Source organism: Pestalotiopsis fici (genome assembly GCF_000516985.1).
Source record: "Pestalotiopsis fici W106-1 unplaced genomic scaffold PFICI_Scf_3, whole genome shotgun sequence".
NCBI lineage: Eukaryota > Fungi > Ascomycota > Sordariomycetes > Amphisphaeriales > Sporocadaceae > Pestalotiopsis > Pestalotiopsis fici.
In genome coordinates, this window is record NW_006917093.1 from 2,690,304 (window position 1) to 2,713,876 (window position 23,573).

Sequence of the window (23,573 nt, forward strand, 5' to 3'; positions counted from 1 at the left end):
GACAACGCCATGATAATCCAAAGCAACATGAATGATATGCCTGTTTGTAAACTCCACCGATTACTAAAGTCCAAATATCCGCACTAAAACATGGTAAACTTGCATAAACTGATTTTGCGAGATCTCTTGAGATCTGGCATTGCGACCACGAATCTTCAATTTTGCCAATCTCCATCCGAATCTGACCAGTATGATTTCTTGTCGCCTTTTTCATTGTAATCATCATCGGCGTCGGCTTCGGCGCCGTTGTCGCTGTCGCCCAGAAGCGGCATTGTGTCCTCCTCCAGAGCCCGCCGTGTCGGCGAAGGAATGAACTTCGATACAAGGCTGCGTCTGCACCTGTGATAAGCGCGTGACAAGTACTGAAACGTCTTGGGTCTTTGATAGGCCCAGAAGGTGGGACTCTCGTATCCAGACCCAACAGTATCGTCTTGCGATGCTGTCTCCTTTTCGGAATCCGGAGATTCTACGAATGTGGAGGAGCCGTCTTCTTGAGCCTCGTCCTTGTGCTGTTCTTGACTTTCTCTGTATTGGTCCACAATCGCCCTCCACGGTGCGGTCTTGAGATACTCTTGGTGGGCATTTGACGGCTGTTTGCGTGGTTTCGCTTCCCTCAGAGTGCTCGAGCGCGCGGCCGACTTGACATTCTCCTTGTTTGTCTTTGGCTGTGCCGCGTCCCGCAGACTTTCAACGCCTCGGTTACGGCGCTGGCGTACGTCTTCGTAGCCGGTAGTTGGTGGATTCATCTCCCGGACAAAATCACACACGGCCAATGCCTTCTCCGGGTAATAGTGGTACTCCTCGGAGGGGTTAGCATCGTGATACTCGAGAAGGGGGCGATGCTTCCGCCAGATTGTACACGCATTGTACAGTTGCCAGAGAGTAAGCGTGTATCGGTAACCCTCCTTTCCGATGCCGAGTCTCTTGTAACAGCCCTGGATGCTCTTGACCACGCAGCGAATCTCGAAGATCGTGCGGCGGATATCGCTGACGGTCACGAGAGAGCCCCTGTACGTAAGGCAGCCTTGCTTAGTGACCTTGACTGTCTTGCAGCTGCAGGAAAACCCTCCAAAATCTTTTAACATGGAACAGCTTTGGTCCAGAATAGTGATGATTTCGATGCATTCCTCTTGGCTGCGATCAGCCGAGCACATGTCTTCCAGCTGCCTTTTGGTTAACTTGCTGGTGTCGCCCAAGACAAAAGTCTCTGGCTCGCATTTCCGACAGAACTTGAGGAGTTCTAGTTGGTCGGTACCGCGGCGGGATTGGTGTTTGAGTATGCTCAAGGCAAAAAAGATTGCGTAAGGGGGGGCTGAGTGGCGATTGTGCGCTGGCTTTGATGCCTTCTTGTTGACAGGGGCGTGAGTATCCATGGTAATCGAGGACCGACAGATAGCCTCCCTATCCGTGTTCTGATGGCACAATTGTTCACTAAGGAGTAAGAGAAATAAGATGAAGAGAAGGAGAGCGAGAAGAAATTGAACAAGATCCATAATTTGTATGGGCTGGGCTCGGAAAAGCTTTCTCCTGTACTCAAGGTTTGTTTGTTGACTTATGGTGTAAACAGACTGGTAGACCTTCGGCCCTATTTATCTTTCTATCCCTTGCCATCGCTCGGGGGTATCACGGCGTCTTCAAGGTGTTGTGAGCGTCAAAACCCGAAATCTACATAAAGGGTTTTGCACACACGAAGCTTAAATCTTGGTCCACGTCGTTATGTTGGGCACAAGTAGTGACTCGCTCCGTGTTTTATCAGCATTGCCTCCAATTTGCAGATCTTGACCCAATGACATTCAGAAGGGAACGATTTCTTTGGCGCCTATATGTACTTGAATTGTAGCCAGGCTTTGCTATGTGCCTATTCTGTGGCTCACGGAAGACCACAAGCTGCAGTTGCTGTATATACCTTTGATAGTTGCAGATAGGCAGAAGTCGGTGCCCGGATGGTGAGGCGGCGGATGACTTCTCGGGAGTCCAAAGCCTAAAAGAAAAGAGCCATTACGCACTTGTACCTTGAGGGTCACTTGATTGATATCCGCTTGACGCCCCCAGGCTCCAAATTTTCAGAGTACTTTCTTTCGTCCTCCGTTGAAGCCAGCCATTCTCGGTTGTGTGATCTGGGGCTTTCCCCGCCGGGCTCTCGGTATCATCCACGGGAAACTCCCATGATCCAGAACAGGTGGCGATGACAGTACCTGTCGGATGTAGACATGTACTTCCTATGGTAGACTCTGAGGCCTGCCACTCCCATGAAGGTTGCTGAGCTCCGGCAACTAGACCGACTCCTTCCCAAACCTTGACCGAACCAGACGTTGTGCCTGACCATACTTCGAAGCCAACTTCATCTTGTGATGGAAACACGTCCAGAGTTATGCGCTGATTCGTCGTTGCGTCACGGCCTTCAAGCCAACCTAACAACTGCCCCGTCACCCTCACATCGTACACGAGGATACCTCTTGATTTACGCTCAGAGACCAGCAAGTACCTGCCACATGGACTCCAGCATGTCTGTATGATTCCATCGCCACCGATGCTACGGTTATCCGCAGTGGCAGTTTCTTTTGTGGCAGAGTCGATACCCCAAGTGGCCACACACTCGCCGGCTTGAGCAAAGTCATACAGCCCAACCCAGCGAGTCCAGGTGCCCGCGGCAACCAGACCAGCAGAACCTTGATCTAAGGACTGCGCCGAGAGTGTAGAAATGGTGCCGCGCATTCCTACTCCGCCGCCCTTTGACAAGTGTCGCTCCGATGGTATGGTCTTGAGACGTAAAACAGGCTCCTCACCAGCCCGCGTGACATCGAACCGGGCCAAGAAATTCTTGCAGCCCGCAATGAAATGGGAACCAGGAGCAGGCCATAGTAGGGAGCTGGCGGTTAAAAAGGTCTCTGAACGAGCTTTGATTAGGGGATAAGAGGCCGCCGGAGCATGAACCGGCGTTTGTCCGCAGATGTCATTTGGGGATGATGATGTCGGAGGAAATAAATAGTAAAGCTGAATGGGGTGATCGCGACTCGAGACGAGCACCTGGTTTGTATAGGCCTCAGGCAGGGAGAAATACGGCGCTGATGCTAGCACATTGGACGTTTCCCCCAGTGGGATTGAGACCTGAGGCGTCAGAGCCAGAGGGTCTGTTCGATCCTCAAGGAGATCTGGTGGTAAAACAAAAGCAGACACCGTGTCGGACGAATCAGAGGTGAGCACTGTAGTCCCGTCTGCAGTCCTATGAAATTTTGTTAGCAAGCTGGAGGACTTGAACGGGCATCTCCTCTCACCAATGGGCCGACTCGTAGTATCCGGCAATGTCGCGGCCACGCTTTCGTTGAGGTCGGAGAGAAATATCTTCACTTTGTGCAACGATTCTGACCTTTTGTTGCATCTGGCCGTTTCCCAGCGGTAGCTCGTCACTCATTTCAACCATGCTGTGGAAGAGGCCCAGTATGATGTGAGGTCGCCATATGCTCCTCAATTATAGTGCTTGTAAGTTACCTGTAGTAGCAGTAGAGTACAAAAAGTCCAACCCGGAGCCAATCTACTACTTTCAAGCATGGCCCCACTGCAGGGTCGCCAAAGCTTGAGTACCTATCTGGGCACTTACGGTAAATGCCAAGGTTTCAAGTCAATTTACTTTACCTCTCGGTCTAGCATTGTTCAGCTCAAGTAATACTGGCCAGGAAGAAGAAAAAAAATGGTTGAATATGAACAGACTTGGGCTCGGTTGAGATCGCGATATTGACCATATGTGTATCTAGGTATCAACTTCCTTTGCGTACATGGATGTCCATCCTGGTTGTCGTTTTGCACGTGTCGGGTATCGGCCGATCCATCCATTTCTTGGGGCACGTGGGGCCTCAGAGCTGCGCGTATCCGGCGAAGGGACGGGATATGGACCATCAGGCGCTAATGGCAGACCTGAGATTGCCCTGGTACAAGTGCTAGCTTCTCCCTCAGCGCAAAGTATTGCCTGCACTTTGGGCGTATTGCAGAGTTACCTCGGGTGCAGCTCAGCGCTATCTCCCATGTTTACCGCGCTTCAGGGTCCAGTAATTCCCACGTCATTGTGCTGGAACGGAGAAGCTTGAGCCTGACCAGGTGAGCTAACATCTGCCCTGTGCGCTGCCAATAGGTACCTTAATTCAGAAGCTCTTTCCCCCACCCCTGACCTGACCTGACATTCCATTCCGCTCCGGGTCGCGATGGTCAATAAAGTTGGTCATTGATTGTTTTGATCGTCCGCTGTCAGTTCTGGTTCTTATCGCAACCAACTCGCTGCCACAGAAAAAAAGCACAGAAACGAAACTCGGACCCGTGGTTGACACCTGCTGACTACCCATCCTTGTGTGACGTCGCGAAACGCTGCCGTCATGTTCATGTAGCACACCAGGCGGGCTATTATGCAACTCTTGCCGCGTCTCCGTTACGGATCTTGAAAACTATCTGCCTGCCTGCCTGCCTACCTGCCTACAATACCCACGATCCGACCGTTTGTCGAGAAGACGTCTTGTCTTTGGCTACATATTCCGTAGCTTCCTGACAAGGGCACCGATACCCAATCGAAAAACTATCAGACCGCCGTACGGACATAATATTGCAAGGCCGAGAGAAAGACGATTGTCTTGAGAGCCCATCATGGACAACTTCATGGAAATAGTCCAAGACCGCTGCGAGCAGCTGCGGCATGTGGGCTACACCAACTTCTTTGTATCAATGTATGCAAACGCCTATCATCCACGGAATCATATTCGTACCCCCACGGACGACCGCTAACGCAGAAGCAACCAATATATAGTCTCATCATCATTGGCATCATGTTCTCGTACCTCCTCCAGCACTACCGCATCATATCCCGTGGCACGTCCGAGGGCATCTCGCCGTACTGGGTCCTACTGGGTGTCACCAGTGCCAACTCGCAGTTTGGCAACATCCTGACCTTGCCTCAGTCCCGGGCCGACGTCTCGTGCTGCAAGGATGTCAGCCCCTTTGAGTGTGCTGCTGGTCTCTTGGGCATCGCGCAAATTGGGGTGCAGTGGGTTTGTTTTGCCATCATGTAAGGGCAGCCAAATGTATTTGTGGTAATCCGCGTGCTGTGCTGATCTCAAGCCAAATAGACTCGTTCTCTTCCTCATCTTCTTCCGCCGCGATGACGTCGAGTTGGACGCTGAAGAAGAGGACGAAGCCGAAACGGAAACCGACCAGCCTACTTGGAGGACGGCCATCGGCGTGGCTGCCATGTGTTTGGTGCACGGTCTATTTGTTGTCATCATCTCGGCTGCTCTCGCTCTCGGCGCGCCTTCGTACCTGGGTGCTTGGGCAAATGTCTTGGGCATTGTCTCTGCTGTATTAGCAGCCATCCAATACCTCCCGCAGATTTGGATGACGTACCGTCTGAAGCATGCGGGCAGTCTGAGCATTCCCATGATGTGCGTACAGACGCCGGGTGGTTTCCTCTTCGCCGCCAGCTTGGGGGCGCGTCTCGGCTGGGCTGGCTGGAGCTCATGGGGCGTCTACGTCCTAACCGCAATCATGCAAGGCATCGTTCTTTGCATGGCGCTGAGCTACGAGTGGCCATCGCGCGAGGAACGGGACCAGCTTCAACGACCGCATTATAGCCGGCGTACCACTCCTCGGGTGATCCCATCTCCTGGACCATATTCCGCGCACCTACAGGCGTACGCAGATACGCAAGAAGAGATCGAGAGAGCTCTAGATCGTGAAAGTGTGCAGGGCGTCGGCGAGAACCAACCTCTCTTGGCCCCTGGAGGTATTGGTAGCTCTGGCGTCCGGTGATGCGGTTCCATCAGGATATCGATTTCTTCCTTTTACATCATCATTCCACTTGAATACTTAACGACGACATTTACCCTTCAATAACAGAATTATAGAATTAAGGAAGAGCACTGCGAATTCTCATCTGCTAAGAATTGAATATTTATTTGCTGGACGTCGCAAATCATCCGTGCAAAACGCTGTATATTTATTTCTGCCTCATTGGTATCCAATCTCGTGATTCTGCCAACATCGTTCGTTCCTGAATGACAGACTGAGCATGGTCTCTGGAAAGTTGCTATAAGGAACTTGTATTCAGTAAAGATAGACTGTTGGTATATAGCCTTCGTTAAGATCATGGCGACGTGCTCTGCCACGATGTCTACGCTAACTACACTTGTCTACTGAGTGAAGCCACAACAAGGAATAGTGCAAGAACATTGGTCTATATTAGTGATTACACGGAAGAAAACGAATCAAGTCATGAAGTTGATAGAAGGGTCGTCTGCATTAACTTGCGAGTGCCAAATGCCTACCTAGAAGGCAGGCTAGATTTCTTTGTTGGCCACTTGACTCCTAGTGCTTCTATCTACCTATCATCCAGTGCTGCTGCTTTTCACTTATGTTCATCCCATTCCTGATCACTCATACAACAATCGCTCTCCCCTCGCATCCATCTGGAAAAAACGCCTCCTGGGTATATAAAAGCCAACAAATTTGTACAATAGGAGGCTGCAAAGTGTGGTCGTCGTATTAAGTACGGTTGGTGGCATCTCTTCATCGATTTTAGTAATAAACGTGCCGCGTCATGTGAATTGAAAGGGAGAAAAAACCACAAGATGTGGTGGCTGTCGAAAGTCCCTCCGGTCGAAATCGGATCCGAGGTAGTGTGGAGAAGAGAATAGAAAAAAAAAATTAAGTTTTGTAGAATGAAATGCATCAAGTTGTCGCTGCAACAAGGCCAAATGCTGTATCTATCGCGAGGGGTCGGGAGTTTTTGTAGAGGCACGTGGCGCTGGAGATTATGAACATGGGTGATCCAGAGCATGTGCATTGCTTGTTCTTGCTTGGGGGTAGTGCTGTCATCGGATCGCAGATGAAAACATTGCGCAATGGTATCCAGAGAAACAATCAAACGCCTAGCGATGCAAAGTTGAGGAGGGCGAAAGAAACGGGTTGAATCCGTGACACTACACGCTTGTGCCCAAGGGTCGTCGTCAATTAAGGTTCTCGAGACCGGAGACAGTTGTAGGTGTATGCTGGTGAGGCCGGCCATGTGATGTTCATATATGGTGGCCGAGGTGTGCACTCGATCCACTCTCCGTAGATCCATCACCCTCAATTGTCTTTCGCCAGTGCTCAGGAAGGCAGACGCACACCAACGGGAAAGCCTTGATATCACCACTGGCGGGGGGAGACGTGTCTCGATCCCGACCAGATGCGTTGGACACACCGCTGTCTCTCTGCGACTGCTTGCGAGCCTCCCATTCATCGGCGCGCTCATCCACGAGGACGCCTGTAGCCCAACCATCATCCCAGATACCCACAACTTTTAGCATATCACCACGGTCCAGGGCAAACTCATCTGGAGCCCGGGGTTGGTAAGCCCAAAGGACAGAGACACGGTCACCTGGGTGAATATCGTCCTGTGAGTAGTAGTCCTTGAAGAATGGCAATTGCTCCGACTGCTGACTTCCCACATTGGGCGAAGACATGCCTCCGGCACTACTGGGAGACTGTACATCGTCACCTGCCAGCATCGAATTGCTGGACAAGGAGCCCTGGCGTCGCAACATGGTTGGAGGTGGTCGTAGTATGCCGGCGCGGTGACTTCCACCACCAGAAGAGGGACTGGAACCAAACTCATCAGAGGATGAATGGTTGTCGCGTCTTCTATGGCCGGCCATATAGCCGGCAGCAGCACCAGCTGCCATGGCACCCTTGCTTGTGGGCTCATGGCGAGGGGGCGATTCTCCAGAGTGTCCTTCCAGTGCTGACATGCGTGCTATGCGGCCGCCAGGGAGGACCTCATAACCTGTAGGGGCAGCAGCGGCACTTGATGGAACTTGTGCCACAGCAGGCTGTCCGCCTCTCGAGGGTGATGGTCGGTTGAATATGCTATTCGACTGGCTCTTGGCTTCCTTCCGTCTTGCTGCCTGTCTCAAGCAAAAGAATGCCAAAAGACCAAGCAAAGCAAGTGCTGCCACTGATCCAATCACAATGCCTGCAATAGCTCCCCCAGATAGCCCGCTCTTGGCTGCTGCGGCGGCAGCAGTGGCAGTTGCTGTCGATGTAATTAAGGTGACTGAGCCTGTGATGTTGGGCAGAGAAACATTTGCACAAAGGCTTTCAGCGTCGGAATTGTAGCAACAAGTGTCTGTCGAGTTGATGCCGCCTGAAGCGCAATAGGTGCACAGGCCAAAGGTGCTGTTGCCATATCCGCAATTGTCTGGCTCGTTGGAGCTGCCCGTAATACACTGGGAACTCGAAAGAGAATTGGCCGGCAAGGCACAATTGGTGAAGTCCGCACGGATCTGGGTTGTTGTATCGTCATTGGGATTCAAGCACAGGTCAGAATCCGAGACGACGTAAGCTTCGCTCTCGGCAAATTGTGCGCAGGAGTCGGCACACAGAGCTCGTGCGGCATCACCACTAAGTCCGCAGTCGTCGACCGAGTTTTGAATTATGCCATTGCAAATGACTGATGTCGTAAAACGAGCATAGAGCTCGGTGGTGTTTGTGAGATCGATATTATCACAGCCTAACAAGTTCTCGTACTTGGACTCTACATAGCTTGTCTGGACGTAGGTTTGAAGCTGTGAATCAAAGGATGCACGGTCGGAAACGGACGAGAGAAAGGGATACAGGTTCACCAGCGTGGTGCTTGTCGATATTGAGGCCGAGTCAAAGGCCGGGCAGGCCGTGGAGCCAGACAAGGAAATGCACGACATCTCCTTGGTGCTGGCAGGTCTGCGGGGGGAGGGGCGTGCGGTGATTCGAGGTCCTTAGGATCGTGACATTTGAGGTGTCTGGCGTCGTTTGTTTACTGGCGGAAAAAAAAAATCGGCGGACCCAAAAGAGAAGTATCTCAACGTTTTCGTACACCAATTGAAGATGGAGAAGGCGCGATCTCTGACAATGTTGCCCGTGTACCTATTCCATTACTGTTGAGATTTCCACCGGCTGAAGGAATTATCGCAGTCGAGGTGTCGTCGTGAATCGGGAGGGCGACCAAATTATTAGTGTAGCTTTGCTAAGGGAAACTTCGTAGGAAGAAGGGTCCGGTCTGGGCCTCGACACACAAGAGTATCGCTCGCTGGTGAGGGAGTGGCCCGGCGAGGGCTGGTTGAGTGTTGGAGGGGAAATGAATGGCAAGTAACGAGTGAGGAGAATCAAAAGACGAGGAAAACAAAGGAACAGTAGTGGTTGCACACCCCAGGAATGTCGACGAACCAGGAAGGATGGTGACAGGCCGACCGACAGACGGACGGGAAGGGGGAGAAAGAAGTTTGGGGGGGGGGGTGCGTGCCTGGCGGTCTCCGCGGTCCAGGTGGGTGCGTGCGTGAGGTGTGGGAGGGGGATTGGAGGTCGGCAAAACGTGGGAATGGAGTGCCCAGGTGGGCTTCGACTGCTTTGGGCCACCGCTGCAGCGGTGCATTTTTAGTAGCTTAGTGGGTTGAGCAGCCTGGCCTGGCGCCAATCTGCTTGAATGCATCGGCCTGCCGCTACGAATCAGAGGCCCCACTCTCTATCGATGCAGTGAGAAATCCTGGTCGCCAGCTTCTTCTAGGCCACGCAGCACCCCATTTCGTTTCCTCTGCCGCCGTCATGTTCTAATCTCACCCGGGTTAAGAAGCAATTATCGTGTTTGTGCTTGCTCAATCCCGCAATTTGAGTCACGTAGAAGGCGGAACGACAGCGATTCAACCAGCGCGGAAAGATGTATGTGTTTGTAATGATGTAGTGCTACAGTCATGATAGCCAGCGACGGACAACTCTTGGGACAATTAGATCCTTACTTCAGTGTAGGTAGAGAAAGGATCATGTCTACAGTAGCGATTATCAATCCCAGTGGTGCCCTGCCACGACTCATCTCCAGTCCATTCATCCACCTGTGTATGCACATCCATCTGCATGTCCAGTGCCTGTTAGTCCCTGTACCGCTTTGTTGTCGGATGTGACCCATAGCATCATGGCCTTGTTGGAAGACTGCTAACATCTCATGGCAACCTGTACAATACATAGATATCTATTGATAGATTGCAATGGCCAGGCATGAAGATAAAAATTCATGGAAAAGGTGAAGAATGAATGACTACCTGCGCTAAGACCCTCCCTCCCATTAAAAAAAAAAGTATTGCAGATCCCCGAGAATGAAGTTTGTCTCAGCGATGTGCGACTGCACGCTCATTGGTTCCGCGGCCTTCAACTCCAATATCCAGGGCCAGGTCAACTTTGAAGCAGCAAGGGTCCCTAGCCTAGAGTTTACCTTGGCGGCGATAGCCCCGAAGCTACTGCGCTACCAGCCCGACCCATGGCATTCGCGGAAAGTTAACCTGTGAGATCCAAATGATGATCAACTCTCCCGCTCGATGAATTAAACGGGGAAGCTGACGTTCATCGCGAAACGAACTTTAGTACCGGCCCTCGCGTGGTTGTGTATCTGGATAATCGTCAGATGCTTTCATTCAGCTCATATGTCACTATTTACACTCTCACAAACGATTGATCAGTTGCCGTGTAATGAATACTCTTAGTAATAGGGGGCTCCTCCGATTGAAACGCGTCGTGGATATCCCAGCATGAGCATTACTTACGAGTGCCGGTATTCGCGCAGGCTCGAGCTTTGCAATTCTCCCCTCTGGCGCCCCCCTGACTTGGCCAGTTGCTGCGCCAGCCTTCCCTGGCTAGCACCTCGTCTTTATGCTTTGGCAAGACGACAGATCTTAGCAGATAATTTCCAGGCAAAATTAAAGGAAGACCGGCAAGTCGACCGACCATACATTAAGGTACCATATGCCCTCATGCCTAGATAGCTGGCTACCTAGGTAACGCACACCAGCCTCTTAAGAAGTGAACCCTCTATTTCTGTCAGTTTTCCAGGTAGTCCATGACCAATTACCGCAACGGCGGTAGATCAGTCCAGTTAACTTTCGGACATCTCGACTGTTTCAACTCAGTTCAAAACCTTACACTTCTCATCTTGCTGCATCTAGAATCTGCAGGCAGGTATCTTTAATTGACAGGCCGGCACGCTTTACTCACACACACGTGCGGAGGGGATAAGTGGTGTCTGTCTGATGAATCGCTCTATGGCTACGTCTGCCGAATGATACATAATAAGTGCATTGCCAGACAGACTGAACCCTCGACAGACTTGAGTGCCGAAATCTGGGCGATCTTCCCACTTGGACATAATTGGACTGGCTTTGGAATTGTCTTCATGCGTCAGACGTGCTCGATGATACCTCCTATCCAGACTGCTACCATGAGAATGCACAGCCTTACATGACAATTTGTCCCTCATGTCTTGCCCGTTGGCGGAGCAGGGGCCACATATTGTTTCATCAATCAGCTATTACTTTATGCGCTGGGCTGAGTTGAGAGCTCATGTGTCTCTGTCGGAGAATTACACTCGCTTACTATTGCTCCTAGCTGAGGCTGAATAGGCGCTGATCACTTTATAGTAATCTTGTTCGTTTCTTCTTCTCCTATTGCGTCCGTATACTCACAAATTTTCATATTATGCAATGAGGTTCAATCTGCCGCAGTGAGGAGTCCTCCGAATAAGTATTGGGTGTAGCAGCATGCCTTCCTTTGAAGCCAAGATTGGTATTTATAGTATTTGTCACGGCCAACAACCCACTGGACGAAGCGGATCAGCCAACACCTGGCGAATCCCGAACCCCCGTTTCATATACCCCACAAGCCATGATCAATGCTGTGTGCTATACTCGGTCCACAATATTGGTGGGTAACATTCCATCGTCTGTCACCTCTGGAGTAGTCGTCGTGCAAGAAGACGGGCTGACCCTGAATGCAATTGTGCTACACTTTCTGGATCGCACGAAACAAACAGCGATCACACAAACAATGGCGAAACTAGAGGCTGCTCAGAAGACGGCTCGGCATATTAAGCCAGCCCCCAATGCAAAGCTCGGTGGGAAAGTCGGAAAGGTTTGCCACGACTCGTCAGTCCCTGACCGACAGTATGACCTCTTTTTGATTTTCTTTGTCCGAGCCCCATGTACTATACTTACATGTCGTCTCGCTTCGTGCCGTGCCTTATCTCTGTGAGGCTGACGATCAAAGTTTTTATTAACAGCGCCGCTGCTGAAATGGAGGCGTGTCTCGAGCCGTCACCCTCAGATTGCCCAGATCTCCGCACGGCAGACGTAGTAAGAAAACCCCCGTTTGGCTGCGTGGATGGAACCATACTCATCATGTGGGTTAGTTTCGGAAACAGCTATCTATCTTAGCTACCCCTCCAGCAAAGCTTGATTCGACTTCGCGTTTCTCCTGCAAAGGGCTCTGTATGGTGTGTGTGGCCTGAATAGGTCGCAACCTTTACTGGGGAAGTCGAGCTTACATTTATGTGAGAATGATTGATTGGCTGCTGTAGCTCTGAGGGCGCGGGCAAATCTCTAGGATTGTCTTGTGGGCGCTTATGTGCTCTCCCAATTGAGCAGCTGCAACATAGCTTGTGGTGAGTGCTTGTCGCGCAAACGCATCGGGATTCATGCAGGTCAGTCGGATCGATGTTCCTGTTTGAGTGAATGAATCCCACCAAAATCGTATACATCTTGGCCTTGACCCAAGTCTTGGGATACAACTGCAAAACAAAGCTCCTCCTAGTGGGTGAGAATAGATGGAGAACTGATGGAGTCTGATTCTAAGCTCACCAGTGATCACATATGATCATAGCACGAAATTATAATTCCTATTGCGCTATGTATAACATCGCACATTGACAATCTAATGCCACCGGAATATAAGATTTACAAATGCCATTAAATTAGTGAACGTAATGAAATTGGTTGATTAGTGAACCAATATTTGCTATTACGGAACCGAATGAATTCATTCAAACCGGCTGTATATTGCCTCCGCGTTTTGGTTACTCACCTAATCGTTATGTATTCCTGCCGAAACCGCAGGATTGTACGCCCTTCCAGTGTCACTGATCACTCCATAATGAGAATATGAGATAAACCTTAACTCTAAATCCTTCTGCTGATAGTTTGATTCATCGTTGTAAGCTTCACATGGAGTGGCACTTTTGAGACTTTTATGTGAAAATAATATATTTGCTATCTATCTACCAACTTTGCGCATCACAGCCATAGTCACGTTTCACAGCCTCCAGGAAATCATTTCCAAAAGATACAATATTGTAGCCCAAACTACAACCGATCAACACAATGACCAGCTCGAAACAAACTCCCATCCTCTACCAAAAGTCCGGCGCCTGCTCCCTTGTCCCTCATGCCCTGCTCTATCACTTGCAGGCTCCATTTCGCGCCGTACCTATGGCACCAGATGCCAATGGCAAATACGCTGCGGCCGACGGCAGTTTGACGCACGACGAGTATGTCAAACGCATCCATCCTAGCGGCTACGTGCCGGCGCTCGACGTGGGCGACGGGACCATCATTACAGAGATGCCCGCCGTGCTCAACTACATTGTCAACATGGCGGCCGGCGTCGAGGGAGGAGTTAACCAGCAGTATGCGGATCTAGTGGGCAGGACGGCGCTGGAAAAAGCCCAGGTCTTGAAGTGGTTGGCCTGGCTCTCTGGAACTCTGCACGCCCAAGGCTTCGGGGCCTTGTTCCGCCCTGCCCGGTTCGTGGGCGGACGCGAGGATATATATCCGACGGTGCAGGACAAGGGACGGGAGATCATACGAATGGCGTTTGAGAGAATCAATAAGGCGCTTACTGGGAATCAACACCTGGTAGGAGAGCACCTGACCGTGGCCGACTTCAATGTATATGTATTCTATCGCTGGGGGGTTCAGATTGGGTTCGATATGGCCGAGACGTACCCAGAGTACACCAGGGTAATGCGGAAAGTTGAGAGTCTAGACGGGTTCAAGAAAGCCATCGAAGTGGAGGAACTAAAGTTTCTCTTATAAGAGGGCCAATTACTTGACGTACTTTTCAAGGCGTTCTTATGCTGACGATGTTGATCTCCATATAAATAGTAGATCTTCGATAGTGGAACTTCACAATAATCCGAAAGTGAAACTGTCTGACAATCAGTATAAGTCGTCTATACATACTGAGACTGGCTAATTTAGCCACCGCCGAGTCAAGCAGTAGTATTGGTGACAAGCTGGACATGAGGTTGTTTACAATGTTTGACATATGGTACATTATCTTTTGATACGAGGCCACTATCTCAGATCGACCTCATTTTCTACTTGATGCATCATGCAGCATCGATTTGATACACTTGTGATTTTTACACAGATGGCCCCATAGCCACCTTCAAGGCTTGAAGCTATTTTTCTCGGTATAGTGGTCGAACTTCCGCCCTGACAAAAAGGGTTGCTTAGTCCCACATTGTCGTAACTTAGGAGATGATCTCTCCAATATCCACGTATGCCGGCTTCCACGGCCCTGCATCTTCTGCAAGCGTGTCACTGGGCACACCAACCTCTCCCGGGCTGTACAGATACCAGGCCTTCAGCGCATTGATGGCTGCCGCTACACGTGCAGAGTCCAGATCTGACCCAGCACCCTCGCCCAATTTGTCATTGCCGCTGTAGATGCCCACGACATATACTGGTGTCCTGCTGAGCCTACCGGTCTCGCTTTCCAGCCTTGCCACTGGTGGCTCAAAGTCTTCTCTCGCACAAAGTCGGGCAAGTTCCCGAGTGGGCAACTTGAATTCAAAGAGATTTGCCAGGTCAAGCTTCCGCGACAAGAAATGCGACTTGATGAAGTTCTTGGCAGCGTCTCGACCGCAGTGCAAGTTTACAGCACCGACAAGCGCCCTTACAAAGTTGGCATGGGCATGTTGAGGAAAGTCCTGGACGATCATGTCCTTGGTGTTGCGCTCATTCTCCGCCAAGAATTCGCTGCCCCTGTCTGTCACCGATCGCTGTCCCGGTATCATCTCACCAAAGGCATCGTCGTACATGACCCGACTGCTCACACCTCTCCTCCACTTGAATCGCTGGATCTCTGCGCTTTCGGCGCGAACGTAGCCCCATCTGGTCATCAAGGTGGTGGGTTGTTGGGAGTCGAATTGCAACAGACCCGGGTCCACCTCCTCACCGGGTGCGGCAGCCGTTTCAACACCCCAAGCGCGCGCAACTTGGTGCAAAACAGCCGGTCCGACGTAGCCCTTCATTGCTGCAAACAGAATTGACATGGGCAGACGGGGGTATCGTGTAATGAGGTGCTCGGAGGCATGGTTGTTTAGGAGGGTGGCACCAATGTAGGCTAGGTTGGTGTTGTTGTATTTCGAATGCGCATCGGCAGAGGAATCGACCAAGGCCCGCGCAAGGGTCTCGACTGGTATCTTGGGAGACAGTGAAAGACGTGCATGTAATGCAGCTAACTTTGCAGAAGATTTGGCTTTATGGGGTGGTGGTGATGGTAGCGGCACGTGTCTAGCAGACCGTTGCAGGGAGGTATCTGCAGAGGTTTGCTCGTAGATATCGCTCCCCGAATTGGCTTCATCTTGCTCGGATGTTGTGCTGGCATGCCTTCTCGTGCATAGCGGCAGCTGATGTGTCGTTCTTGATATCCGGGCAGCCCTCGGCGCGGAAGCCAGCAATCGGCTCGCTATCCTTGCTCTCTTCATTTTTTATGTTTCTGTGTGCGAGAAGGATCAATTGGACGACCTGTTCCTCCCCTCCAACCGGCGGCCTGTCGAGACACGGAAGAAATATGCCGGATCGTAGGAGGTCGATTTGTTCCGATTCGCGATGCGTCTCGTGTCTACAGTAGTAGCTCCAAGAAAAAGTTTCTGAGTCCGAAGCTGGCGCCCAGAGCTTCAGGGATCTCCGGCTGCATGGTCTGTGCACCACACCCAATTCAGTGCAGCCCCGGAACAACCCACGCCTAAATTGATCCGACCTCTGGCTTCCCAATCACTCGAACGCAATTGGGTGTGACGACTTCCACGCGCGAGCTCGAGATACTATCTGGAGTACTCAGCCAATTGAACAGTCCACAACTCCGTTCACTATTCACAAGTCAAGATGGTAAGTCGACCGAGCAATTGCGCATTGAACGGAGCTAACGATATACAGGGTGGTGGTCCAAGAGTTGCGTAAGCCATCAACGACATCTTCTCGTTGCCCCGAATGCGATCCTGACTCTACGCTATAGATACCCCAAGCACGTCTGGTCTCCGACCGGTGGTTGGTACGCTCAGCCGTCCAACTGGAAAGCCAACACTGCCGTCTTCTCCCTCGTCGTCTTCGGAATCACTGGTCTGGCATGGAAACTTAGCGCCGACCGTGAGTACAGGCATAAGATGCCGGAGCCCGGCCGATTTTTCCCCAGCAGATAGTACGTGATCTACCCCGAGGTACACAAAGCAAGAGATATGTCTGAATACTGACATTTTCTGCAGCTGGAGCAAGCAGATTGTCGAGCACGAACAAGCACAGGCCGGAAAGAAGAGCGATTCATGATGCAGGCGATGCATTTGGCGTTTGTACATATAAACAGCAGGAACCGGAATAGAAGACATTGATCAATAGGGAAAGAGTGCCGAACCAGGGTCTTATGTTTGTCGACCTGCGTGTCTGCCTGTAATGGTTCGGTTTGGGTGCCAGCCCGAATCTATATCCCTGATGCCGATACATCCAGCATACCAGAAACGACTGCTCTGCGAAAGGATTGGACGGGAGACCATCCATGGCACGAACCTCTGAAGGCTTATGTGGCGTGATCAATTTTGCAGAAATTCCAAAAAGAACCAACCGATCCCTCAACTCGTACTGCCTGGAGTATCATTGACCACTACTCCAGGGGTCCTTCACTCGGGCCCCAGCAATCTTACAGTATCGGTGCAGTTTTGCTGATCTTTTGTTACAAGGGCCCTTGGAGGTTGTAGTGCACATTTAATTGACGACTAACTTGACGATCAAGTAGCATATACTGGAGGACGAGATGATGTTTAGAGAGCCATCCATCCGTGGGAATTTCTTGAACAGAGGGAACGGGAGAAATTCATGATTTTCATGATGCAAGCGGTCGTAATATTCTCGCATCGTGTCTGGCGACAAACTCAACTCAGAGATAGCTTCGAATATTCACCTGTACCAAATGCCTACAACTTCATGCTGGCGAAACACACCATGCCTAATAACTCGGCTACTTTCAAGGCACATAAAGTTTGCCGTACAACCATGGCATGTGGTATCACGTAGCATAGCATGCTCAATCGCATTCAATACATGATGTCCATGGGTTTTGCAGGCTGCCAACATGTGGCCTCCAATAAGCTAACTGTGGGATTTCAACAGAATGTTAGTGAAGTACAGTTTCATCAGAGACTCTACCAATCCAATATAATGGCCTACCGACCTCTTTCTCGAGAGGCCAAGGTAGGAATGAGAAATATGTTTTGATTAATGACGCATCAATTCAGAAACGAAGCGCAATGCTACGGAATGAAAACGAGGGCAACTTACTTACTTGTTCGTTAGTGTGACTGGATAGTCGAATTTAGACGAGTTGTATGACCCATGAGTCGCTGCAGAGCAGGCAGCGACGAATCAAACTTCTCGCCCAATAGAAAATGCTTAAAATACTCACTTATTAATCAGTTGGAAGACAAATAATTCACCAGATGTAAGGGACAAGCCTTTTATTTCTTTTCGTTGATTCGCTTGGATGCGATTATTACCGTCCAGGCTCGATTTCCGCATATCCACTCCGAGCGTGACTGTAATTGCATATTTATGTATCAATGGAAACCTTGCGCCAAGCCAATCAGCCGTCAATGATGTCACACTTGCGTCCCGAACCTTGAAGCTTGAAGCAAATAAACACGGTCCGAAAAGGCTCAGTCGCGGAGATTTGCTCCGGGCTTGGGAAATGTCCAAGCAGCTCTCGTCTTATTGAGTCAAGAATTGTCGCGCTCTTCATGGATTCCGCCAACATCTTCCGCAAGTCGAGTTCTTCTCCTGATCTAACGATTGATGGTCCGCGAATATGAGGCTCCCACAGCTTTGTCGCGCAAAGCAGCGATTATGGCTGGCGCGACGACACGTCCAATCGGCGCCAATCTCCGGGTGGTCAAGTTCGCTGCATCTGACCCGGCGATCAGCAGCCCTACGGCGCCCAGGCCATGAGACCCGGCAGGCCACTTTGGATAGGAGTGGCCGACAGTTCCCTCGGGCCTTTTTCACATCCCGGAAGCAGCAGCAGGAGCAGCAAGAGCAGCAGAAAAATTCCGGTAAAGGTATATTGCCTAGAGCCGTGTCAGCGGTCCTAGTTCTTGGTGGCTTACTCGTGTACACCGTTTATCCAGGCCAAGAATTGCAAAGTGCCCGCCTTGGGCGCGAAACCAACAGCCGCCTAGATGATATCACAGACCAAGATGCCCAAGCTCAGGAACCCACTGCTTGGTCCTCATTTGCAAACAAATTCAAGGATCTGTCCACCGTGACCAGTATCGAGTGGTCTTCGCTGTCGGATCGCATGGTGGAAATGATCTTGCCCGAGTGGTCCAAGGCATTCCCGGCCTATTTTGCAAAGTTGCAGCGCGAGCTCTCCATGGCGCCCGGCTCCTTGGCCGATGAGATATGGAACGAGGCACACGACCCCTTTGCACACCCTGAGATCCGGTACAAAGCCAAGGTGCGCGTCTCGGATGAGCTATGCGACGAGGAGAAGGAGTTTCTTGCTCGGCGGAAGAAGGTTGCCACAATGGCTTTGGCGCGCTACCTTGGTCTGAATGAGGCAGACGTCCATCCAGATGACGTGCCGACCATCGCCATGTGCGGATCTGGAGGTGGTTTGCGGGCGCTGGTGGCTGGTACTGGGTCACTTCTCGCCACACAAGAAGATGGCCTCTTTGATTGCGTCACCTATACATCGGGCGTGAGCGGGTCTTGCTGGCTACAAACGCTTTACCATTCATCCTTTACTGAACGACGACTCGAGAATGTCATAGAACACTTGAAGGCCCGACTCGGAATTCATATTGCATATCCACCTGCGGCGTTCTCGTCTGTGCTTTCGGCCCCCACGAACAAACTGCTTCTCAGTAGCATGGTGGAAAAGTTAAAAGGCGATCCCAACGCGGATTTCGGTCTTGTCGATGTGTACGGTATCTTGTTGGCAGCTAGGCTGCTTGTGCCCAAGGGCGAGTTGGGCGTCAACGAGCGTGACTTCAAGCTCTCCAACCAACGAGACTACATCAAGTATGGGCAGAATCCGCTTCCGATTTACACTGCCGTTCGTCACGAGATCCCAGACATTGCCGGTATCGCTTCCGAAACGAACGGCTCTCCGTCAGAAGAAGCCAAGGAGATCGCGAAGCAAGAGTCTTGGTTTCAATGGTATGAGATGACACCGTATGAGTTCTTTTGCGAAGAGTTTAGCGCGGGCATCCCAACATGGGCCATGGGGCGCAACTTCAAGAACGGTGTTGATGTTCCTCCGGAGAGCGGCTTCCACCTGCCTGAGCTTCGCATGCCTATTCTCATGGGCATTTACGGCTCAGCTTTTTGTGCAACATTGAGCCATTACTACCGTGAGATCCGACCACTGGTGAGAAGCCTAACGGGGTTTAGTACAATTGATGAGATGGTACATGGTCATAATGATGATCTGTCCAAGGTCCACCCAATCGACCCAGCCCAGATTCCCAACTTTGTGTACGGAATGGACGATCAGCTCCGATACACTACGCCGACAGCAATCACCAAGACGCCGTATATCCAGTTGATGGACGCCGGAATGTCCAATAATCTTCCCATATATCCTTTGCTACGCCCCGGCCGTGATGTCGACATCATCATCGCCTTTGACGCCTCTGCAGATATCAAAACGGACAACTGGTTGTCAGTGACCGATGGTTATGCTCGCCAGCGCGGTGTTAAGGGCTGGCCGGTTGGTGTAGGTTGGCCAAAGGCTGGTGAAGCACCAGCAAAGACCGAGCATGAACTCGAGGAGGCACAAGCTTCTTCGACGGCCGAAGCAGAGTCAAAATTGCGCGAAGCTCAAGAGGCCAATGGCGGCGGTCGACCGACGGATCCGGCAGATCAGAAAGACAAAGCTCAACACGACCAATCGCACCCTGAAGACTCGGATCTTGGATACTGCACTATCTGGGTTGGATCAACTCAGGAGCGGTCCTCGGAGCCACCGCCACCAAGCAAGGCTATTGATGATTCTAGCAGCTGGCAGCTTCTGGAACAGGATGCCGGCATCGCTGTCGTTTATTTACCTTTCATGGCGAACCCCAAAGTGGATGGAGTGGACCCGGCAAAGAGCGATTACATGAGCACTTGGAACTTTGTATACACACCTGAACAGATCGACAAGGTTGTTGAACTAGCTCGCGCCAATTACGACGAAGGCAAGGAACAAATACGCGGTTGTGTTAGAGCCGTCTACGAGCGTAGGAAAAAGATGAGAGAGGAAAGAGAAGCTGGAATTAAGAACGCGAGGAAGAGAAAGCTGAGAAGATTAGGCATCGAGGGGAAGCTGGGCGAGGGCGATCACTTTAGCTGATGTTGCCACACCTTGAAGGCGAGGCTTGTGGCCAAGGGCTTGAAGTCAAATCATGGGAATTTTTCCACATGTACATTATTTTAGCACAGGGTTCTCAAAACCTACCCCCAAAAAGCCACGTAGCTACTTAAGCAAGAATATAATTGATACCCGGCTCAGAATCGCATCTATTGTTACTACGGCGCTACGCATGGACTTCATCTTGGCAGCATAAACGCACCGTCGTTTTGGGTGAAAAGACATCGGCCAGAACCAAAAACAAGTGAGTATCCCATCCACCATATCTTCTTCGTCTTTTCTCTAACCTCTACCACTTTCGTGGTCGGCGTTCTACAGACACCCAAACACGATCCAATCATGTTTGCAGCATCTTGACGCTCGCAGTGTACCGCCGATATATTTTACGAACAAGTGCGCCACAATACAAACAAACAACTTGAAAAAGGAGCGTCGCGATCAAGGATAACGATGCTTTCTTGAGTCTTTGGAGTTTGGTTCGGCTTCGAGTTAATATAGCTCGCCACGTCCTATCTCCCTGGGTAGATTTGCGCGGGTCACCGCAGGGCCTCAACGTTAAACATGTTCATTATCATCATCGCCATGATCCCGGCATTTGTTCACGGTGATGTGCTAGCAACCTCGCTGGAGGCCAACGCAACGTCCAGAAATTTTGATGTGGAACTTGAGACGGCGACATTTACGACCATTGAGGGTGGCACGAGTATTCCCATTATTCCCTCGATTTTGGTTTCTGCTCCTACCACGACAGCCCGCCGTGCCGAGAAGAATAAATCGAAATGGAGGGTTATATCGAATAAGCCACAGACGGATCTAGATCCCCCGACGGCGCCAATACATACACGGTATAATAAGTGGGAAAACTATATTTTCAGGGAACCCGTTTTCTGTGAGATGCATTGTCACTTGGTGTCTTTGTGCGACGCAACAAATCAACCTTGTAAGAAGGAGCCATTGCTCAGGTAACAACAATATGAAAACATGCTCGCATCGTAATCGTTCATTGCGACACATTGACAAGACTGGCTCCCAACTGATTGAGTCTGCCTGGTTTGTCCACTGTGCCATCACGTGGTTGTCGTGGCACCTTAACTTGCTCGATCATGCTCAACGCCGTACCCTGCAACTATCTGCCCAGTATATTAGATACCAGCCAGATTCGCCAAACTGGAGCTTTCCGAAAGCATGCGACCCGACTACCACCTTGCATCTTCCTATTATTACCGAAGGACCAAAATTAAACCCATGAGGTAGAGAAATAAGGACAAAGGAGAGATATACCTTCAGTCAACTAAAGGCCGGAAACTGCACGCGTTTGGCAACATGCTTGTGTTCTGCCTCTGGTTTAATCGGGATTTTTACACACATTGCGAGCACCAAAAGAATAAGACATATACCAACTGGGAAAGAGAGACCATGTCGGAAAGCCAGAAGCATTTGAACACATGATTCTGCCAGCAGGATAGCTGTGTGCGTCTTATTGAATCCTAATGGTAGAATTTGTACGAGCATGCATAGCCTCGCCGTCTTACGCAACGACAAATTCGGCCACGCACCGTTTAACCTGCTCAAAGATGCTCAAAAAGGACAATTACCAATACGAGGCGGGAAAAGAAAGTAAAAATGAAAACAATATGCGTGAGATGCGCGGAAACCTTGTTTTCTTTTTAAGGCGCACTTGGACCTGTCCCGTAAATCAAACCTGTTTGAGCGTTACCTCGATCTTGGAACCATTTTTAGGTTTCCCGTGGCCGGTATCCTGAGAACAGAGCCAACGCGACGCGAGATGGCGCCGACAATGACAATTCCGATGCCCATGGGCGATGCATCGTCGGCAATGACGGCTGATGCGACGTCCATGTCCATGGCCACACCGACAGCCATCGACAGCAATAGTATGGGCGGCATGGGCGACATGAATGCCATGATGGGCGGCGCCGGCAGCGACTCGAGCGACAGCATGGGGCCCATGGCCATGACCTTTTTCTTCTCTTCCAACACGTCGCTCTTCTTTCGGTCCTGGACGCCGCCCAATGCCGGGGCCTATGTCGCGACTTGCGTCTTCCTGCTGCTTCTGGCGGTCTTGATGAGGGCCATGCTGGCGCTCAAGCCGATTCTGGAAACCTCGGTCTGGAAGCCTCGACGCGGGTCCGACTCGCACGAAATGCTGCTTTCGGACGAGTGTTGCGACGAAGACCAAGACCGGCTCAAGGAACAACAACACTTGGTTCGGGGAAGAGATGCTAGTAGTAGCGGCATTCAGCGGCTGCGTTTGGAGATCAAGAGCCGGTGGTATGGGTGGAGGCTCAAGTCGCGTTGGTTGCGAGCCATGTTTGAAATGGCGTTGGCTATTCTTGGGTACCTCTTGTAAGAATTCTACCAAGTCCAAGGGTTTTACCTTTTGGTTTCCGTTGGAAAGCCTGCAACTGACATGTATGGGAACAGAATGCTTGCTGTCATGACTATGAATGCAGGGTACTTCATCGCCGTCGTCGCCGGAGTATTTTTGGGTACATTTATCCTGGGCGACTTGGCTACGAATAATTCCTTGTACGAAGAGCATCATTGTTGAGCTCGTATTTCCCTTCCACTCCAGTAGCGCTCGGAGAAACAGGTTTTCTATTCATCCATTTCCATAATGATGTTGTCACTCATCTCTTTCTTTGTCACATGTGGGACTCGGGGATCATACTGCATGAATATCCAATATAAGCCAAAGTCTTTGGGCATTATAGGCTGTCTTTAGGGTGCAGTTACAGCATTTTACAAATATTGAGTTCAAAGCGCCCATAATACACTTGCTATCGTTCGCATAGTACCGGACAAGCCCAAGCGATGTGTCCTTTGCGGGGAAGACCCGAAGACCGTAATGTTAAGCATGGCGTAGATGTGGCCATGACGTAAATTAATCGTCACACAACACAAGTTCTATTTCATTTACTTTGAACAAGAGTTAACATTTTATTAAAGCTGTTTTCTGCGGAATTGCTCGTTATTAAATTTCCTTCTGATCTTACCCTTCGTGCTTCTCATAGTCTAACGACTTTATATCTCGATATGCCAGACCTTCCTGGGAGCTG

At 50.7% G+C, this 23,573-nt stretch overlaps 9 protein-coding genes across 9 annotated transcripts; 5 read left to right on the forward strand and 4 right to left on the reverse strand.

Annotated features, from left to right (window-relative positions):
- Window positions 1–155: 155 nt before the first annotated feature.
- On the reverse strand, window positions 156–1,373 carry PFICI_04962 (uncharacterized protein; the record flags this gene model as incomplete). Its single annotated transcript, XM_007833543.1, has 1 exon — window positions 156–1,373. One exon carries the CDS (start codon window positions 1,371–1,373, stop codon window positions 156–158), a length of 1,218 nt encoding a protein of 405 aa, XP_007831734.1.
- Window positions 1,374–1,998: 625 nt separating this feature from the next.
- Window positions 1,999–3,421, reverse strand: PFICI_04963 (uncharacterized protein; the record flags this gene model as incomplete). The annotated part of the gene is made up of 2 exons (XM_007833544.1): window positions 1,999–3,223; window positions 3,276–3,421. 2 exons carry the CDS (start codon window positions 3,419–3,421, stop codon window positions 1,999–2,001), a joined length of 1,371 nt encoding a protein of 456 aa, XP_007831735.1.
- A 1,208-nt stretch (window positions 3,422–4,629) lies between these two features.
- On the forward strand, window positions 4,630–5,787 carry PFICI_04964 (uncharacterized protein; the record flags this gene model as incomplete). The annotated part of the gene is made up of 3 exons (XM_007833545.1): window positions 4,630–4,709; window positions 4,790–5,047; window positions 5,109–5,787. The coding sequence occupies 3 exons, from the start codon at window positions 4,630–4,632 to the stop codon at window positions 5,785–5,787; spliced, it is 1,017 nt and encodes a 338-aa protein (XP_007831736.1).
- A 1,262-nt stretch (window positions 5,788–7,049) lies between these two features.
- Window positions 7,050–8,717, reverse strand: PFICI_04965 (uncharacterized protein; the record flags this gene model as incomplete). The annotated part of the gene is made up of 1 exon (XM_007833546.1): window positions 7,050–8,717. The coding sequence occupies one exon, from the start codon at window positions 8,715–8,717 to the stop codon at window positions 7,050–7,052; it is 1,668 nt and encodes a 555-aa protein (XP_007831737.1).
- A 4,470-nt stretch (window positions 8,718–13,187) lies between these two features.
- Window positions 13,188–13,901, forward strand: PFICI_04966 (uncharacterized protein; the record flags this gene model as incomplete). The annotated part of the gene is made up of 1 exon (XM_007833547.1): window positions 13,188–13,901. One exon carries the CDS (start codon window positions 13,188–13,190, stop codon window positions 13,899–13,901), a length of 714 nt encoding a protein of 237 aa, XP_007831738.1.
- Window positions 13,902–14,341: 440 nt separating this feature from the next.
- Window positions 14,342–15,580, reverse strand: PFICI_04967 (uncharacterized protein; the record flags this gene model as incomplete). Its single annotated transcript, XM_007833548.1, has 1 exon — window positions 14,342–15,580. The coding sequence occupies one exon, from the start codon at window positions 15,578–15,580 to the stop codon at window positions 14,342–14,344; it is 1,239 nt and encodes a 412-aa protein (XP_007831739.1).
- A 400-nt stretch (window positions 15,581–15,980) lies between these two features.
- On the forward strand, window positions 15,981–16,418 carry PFICI_04968 (uncharacterized protein; the record flags this gene model as incomplete). Its single annotated transcript, XM_007833549.1, has 4 exons — window positions 15,981–15,983; window positions 16,032–16,051; window positions 16,111–16,293; window positions 16,358–16,418. 4 exons carry the CDS (start codon window positions 15,981–15,983, stop codon window positions 16,416–16,418), a joined length of 267 nt encoding a protein of 88 aa, XP_007831740.1.
- Window positions 16,419–17,946: 1,528 nt separating this feature from the next.
- On the forward strand, window positions 17,947–20,475 carry PFICI_04969 (uncharacterized protein; the record flags this gene model as incomplete). Its single annotated transcript, XM_007833550.1, has 1 exon — window positions 17,947–20,475. The coding sequence occupies one exon, from the start codon at window positions 17,947–17,949 to the stop codon at window positions 20,473–20,475; it is 2,529 nt and encodes an 842-aa protein (XP_007831741.1).
- A 1,804-nt stretch (window positions 20,476–22,279) lies between these two features.
- Window positions 22,280–22,864, forward strand: PFICI_04970 (uncharacterized protein; the record flags this gene model as incomplete). Its single annotated transcript, XM_007833551.1, has 1 exon — window positions 22,280–22,864. One exon carries the CDS (start codon window positions 22,280–22,282, stop codon window positions 22,862–22,864), a length of 585 nt encoding a protein of 194 aa, XP_007831742.1.
- Window positions 22,865–23,573: the final 709 nt, after the last annotated feature.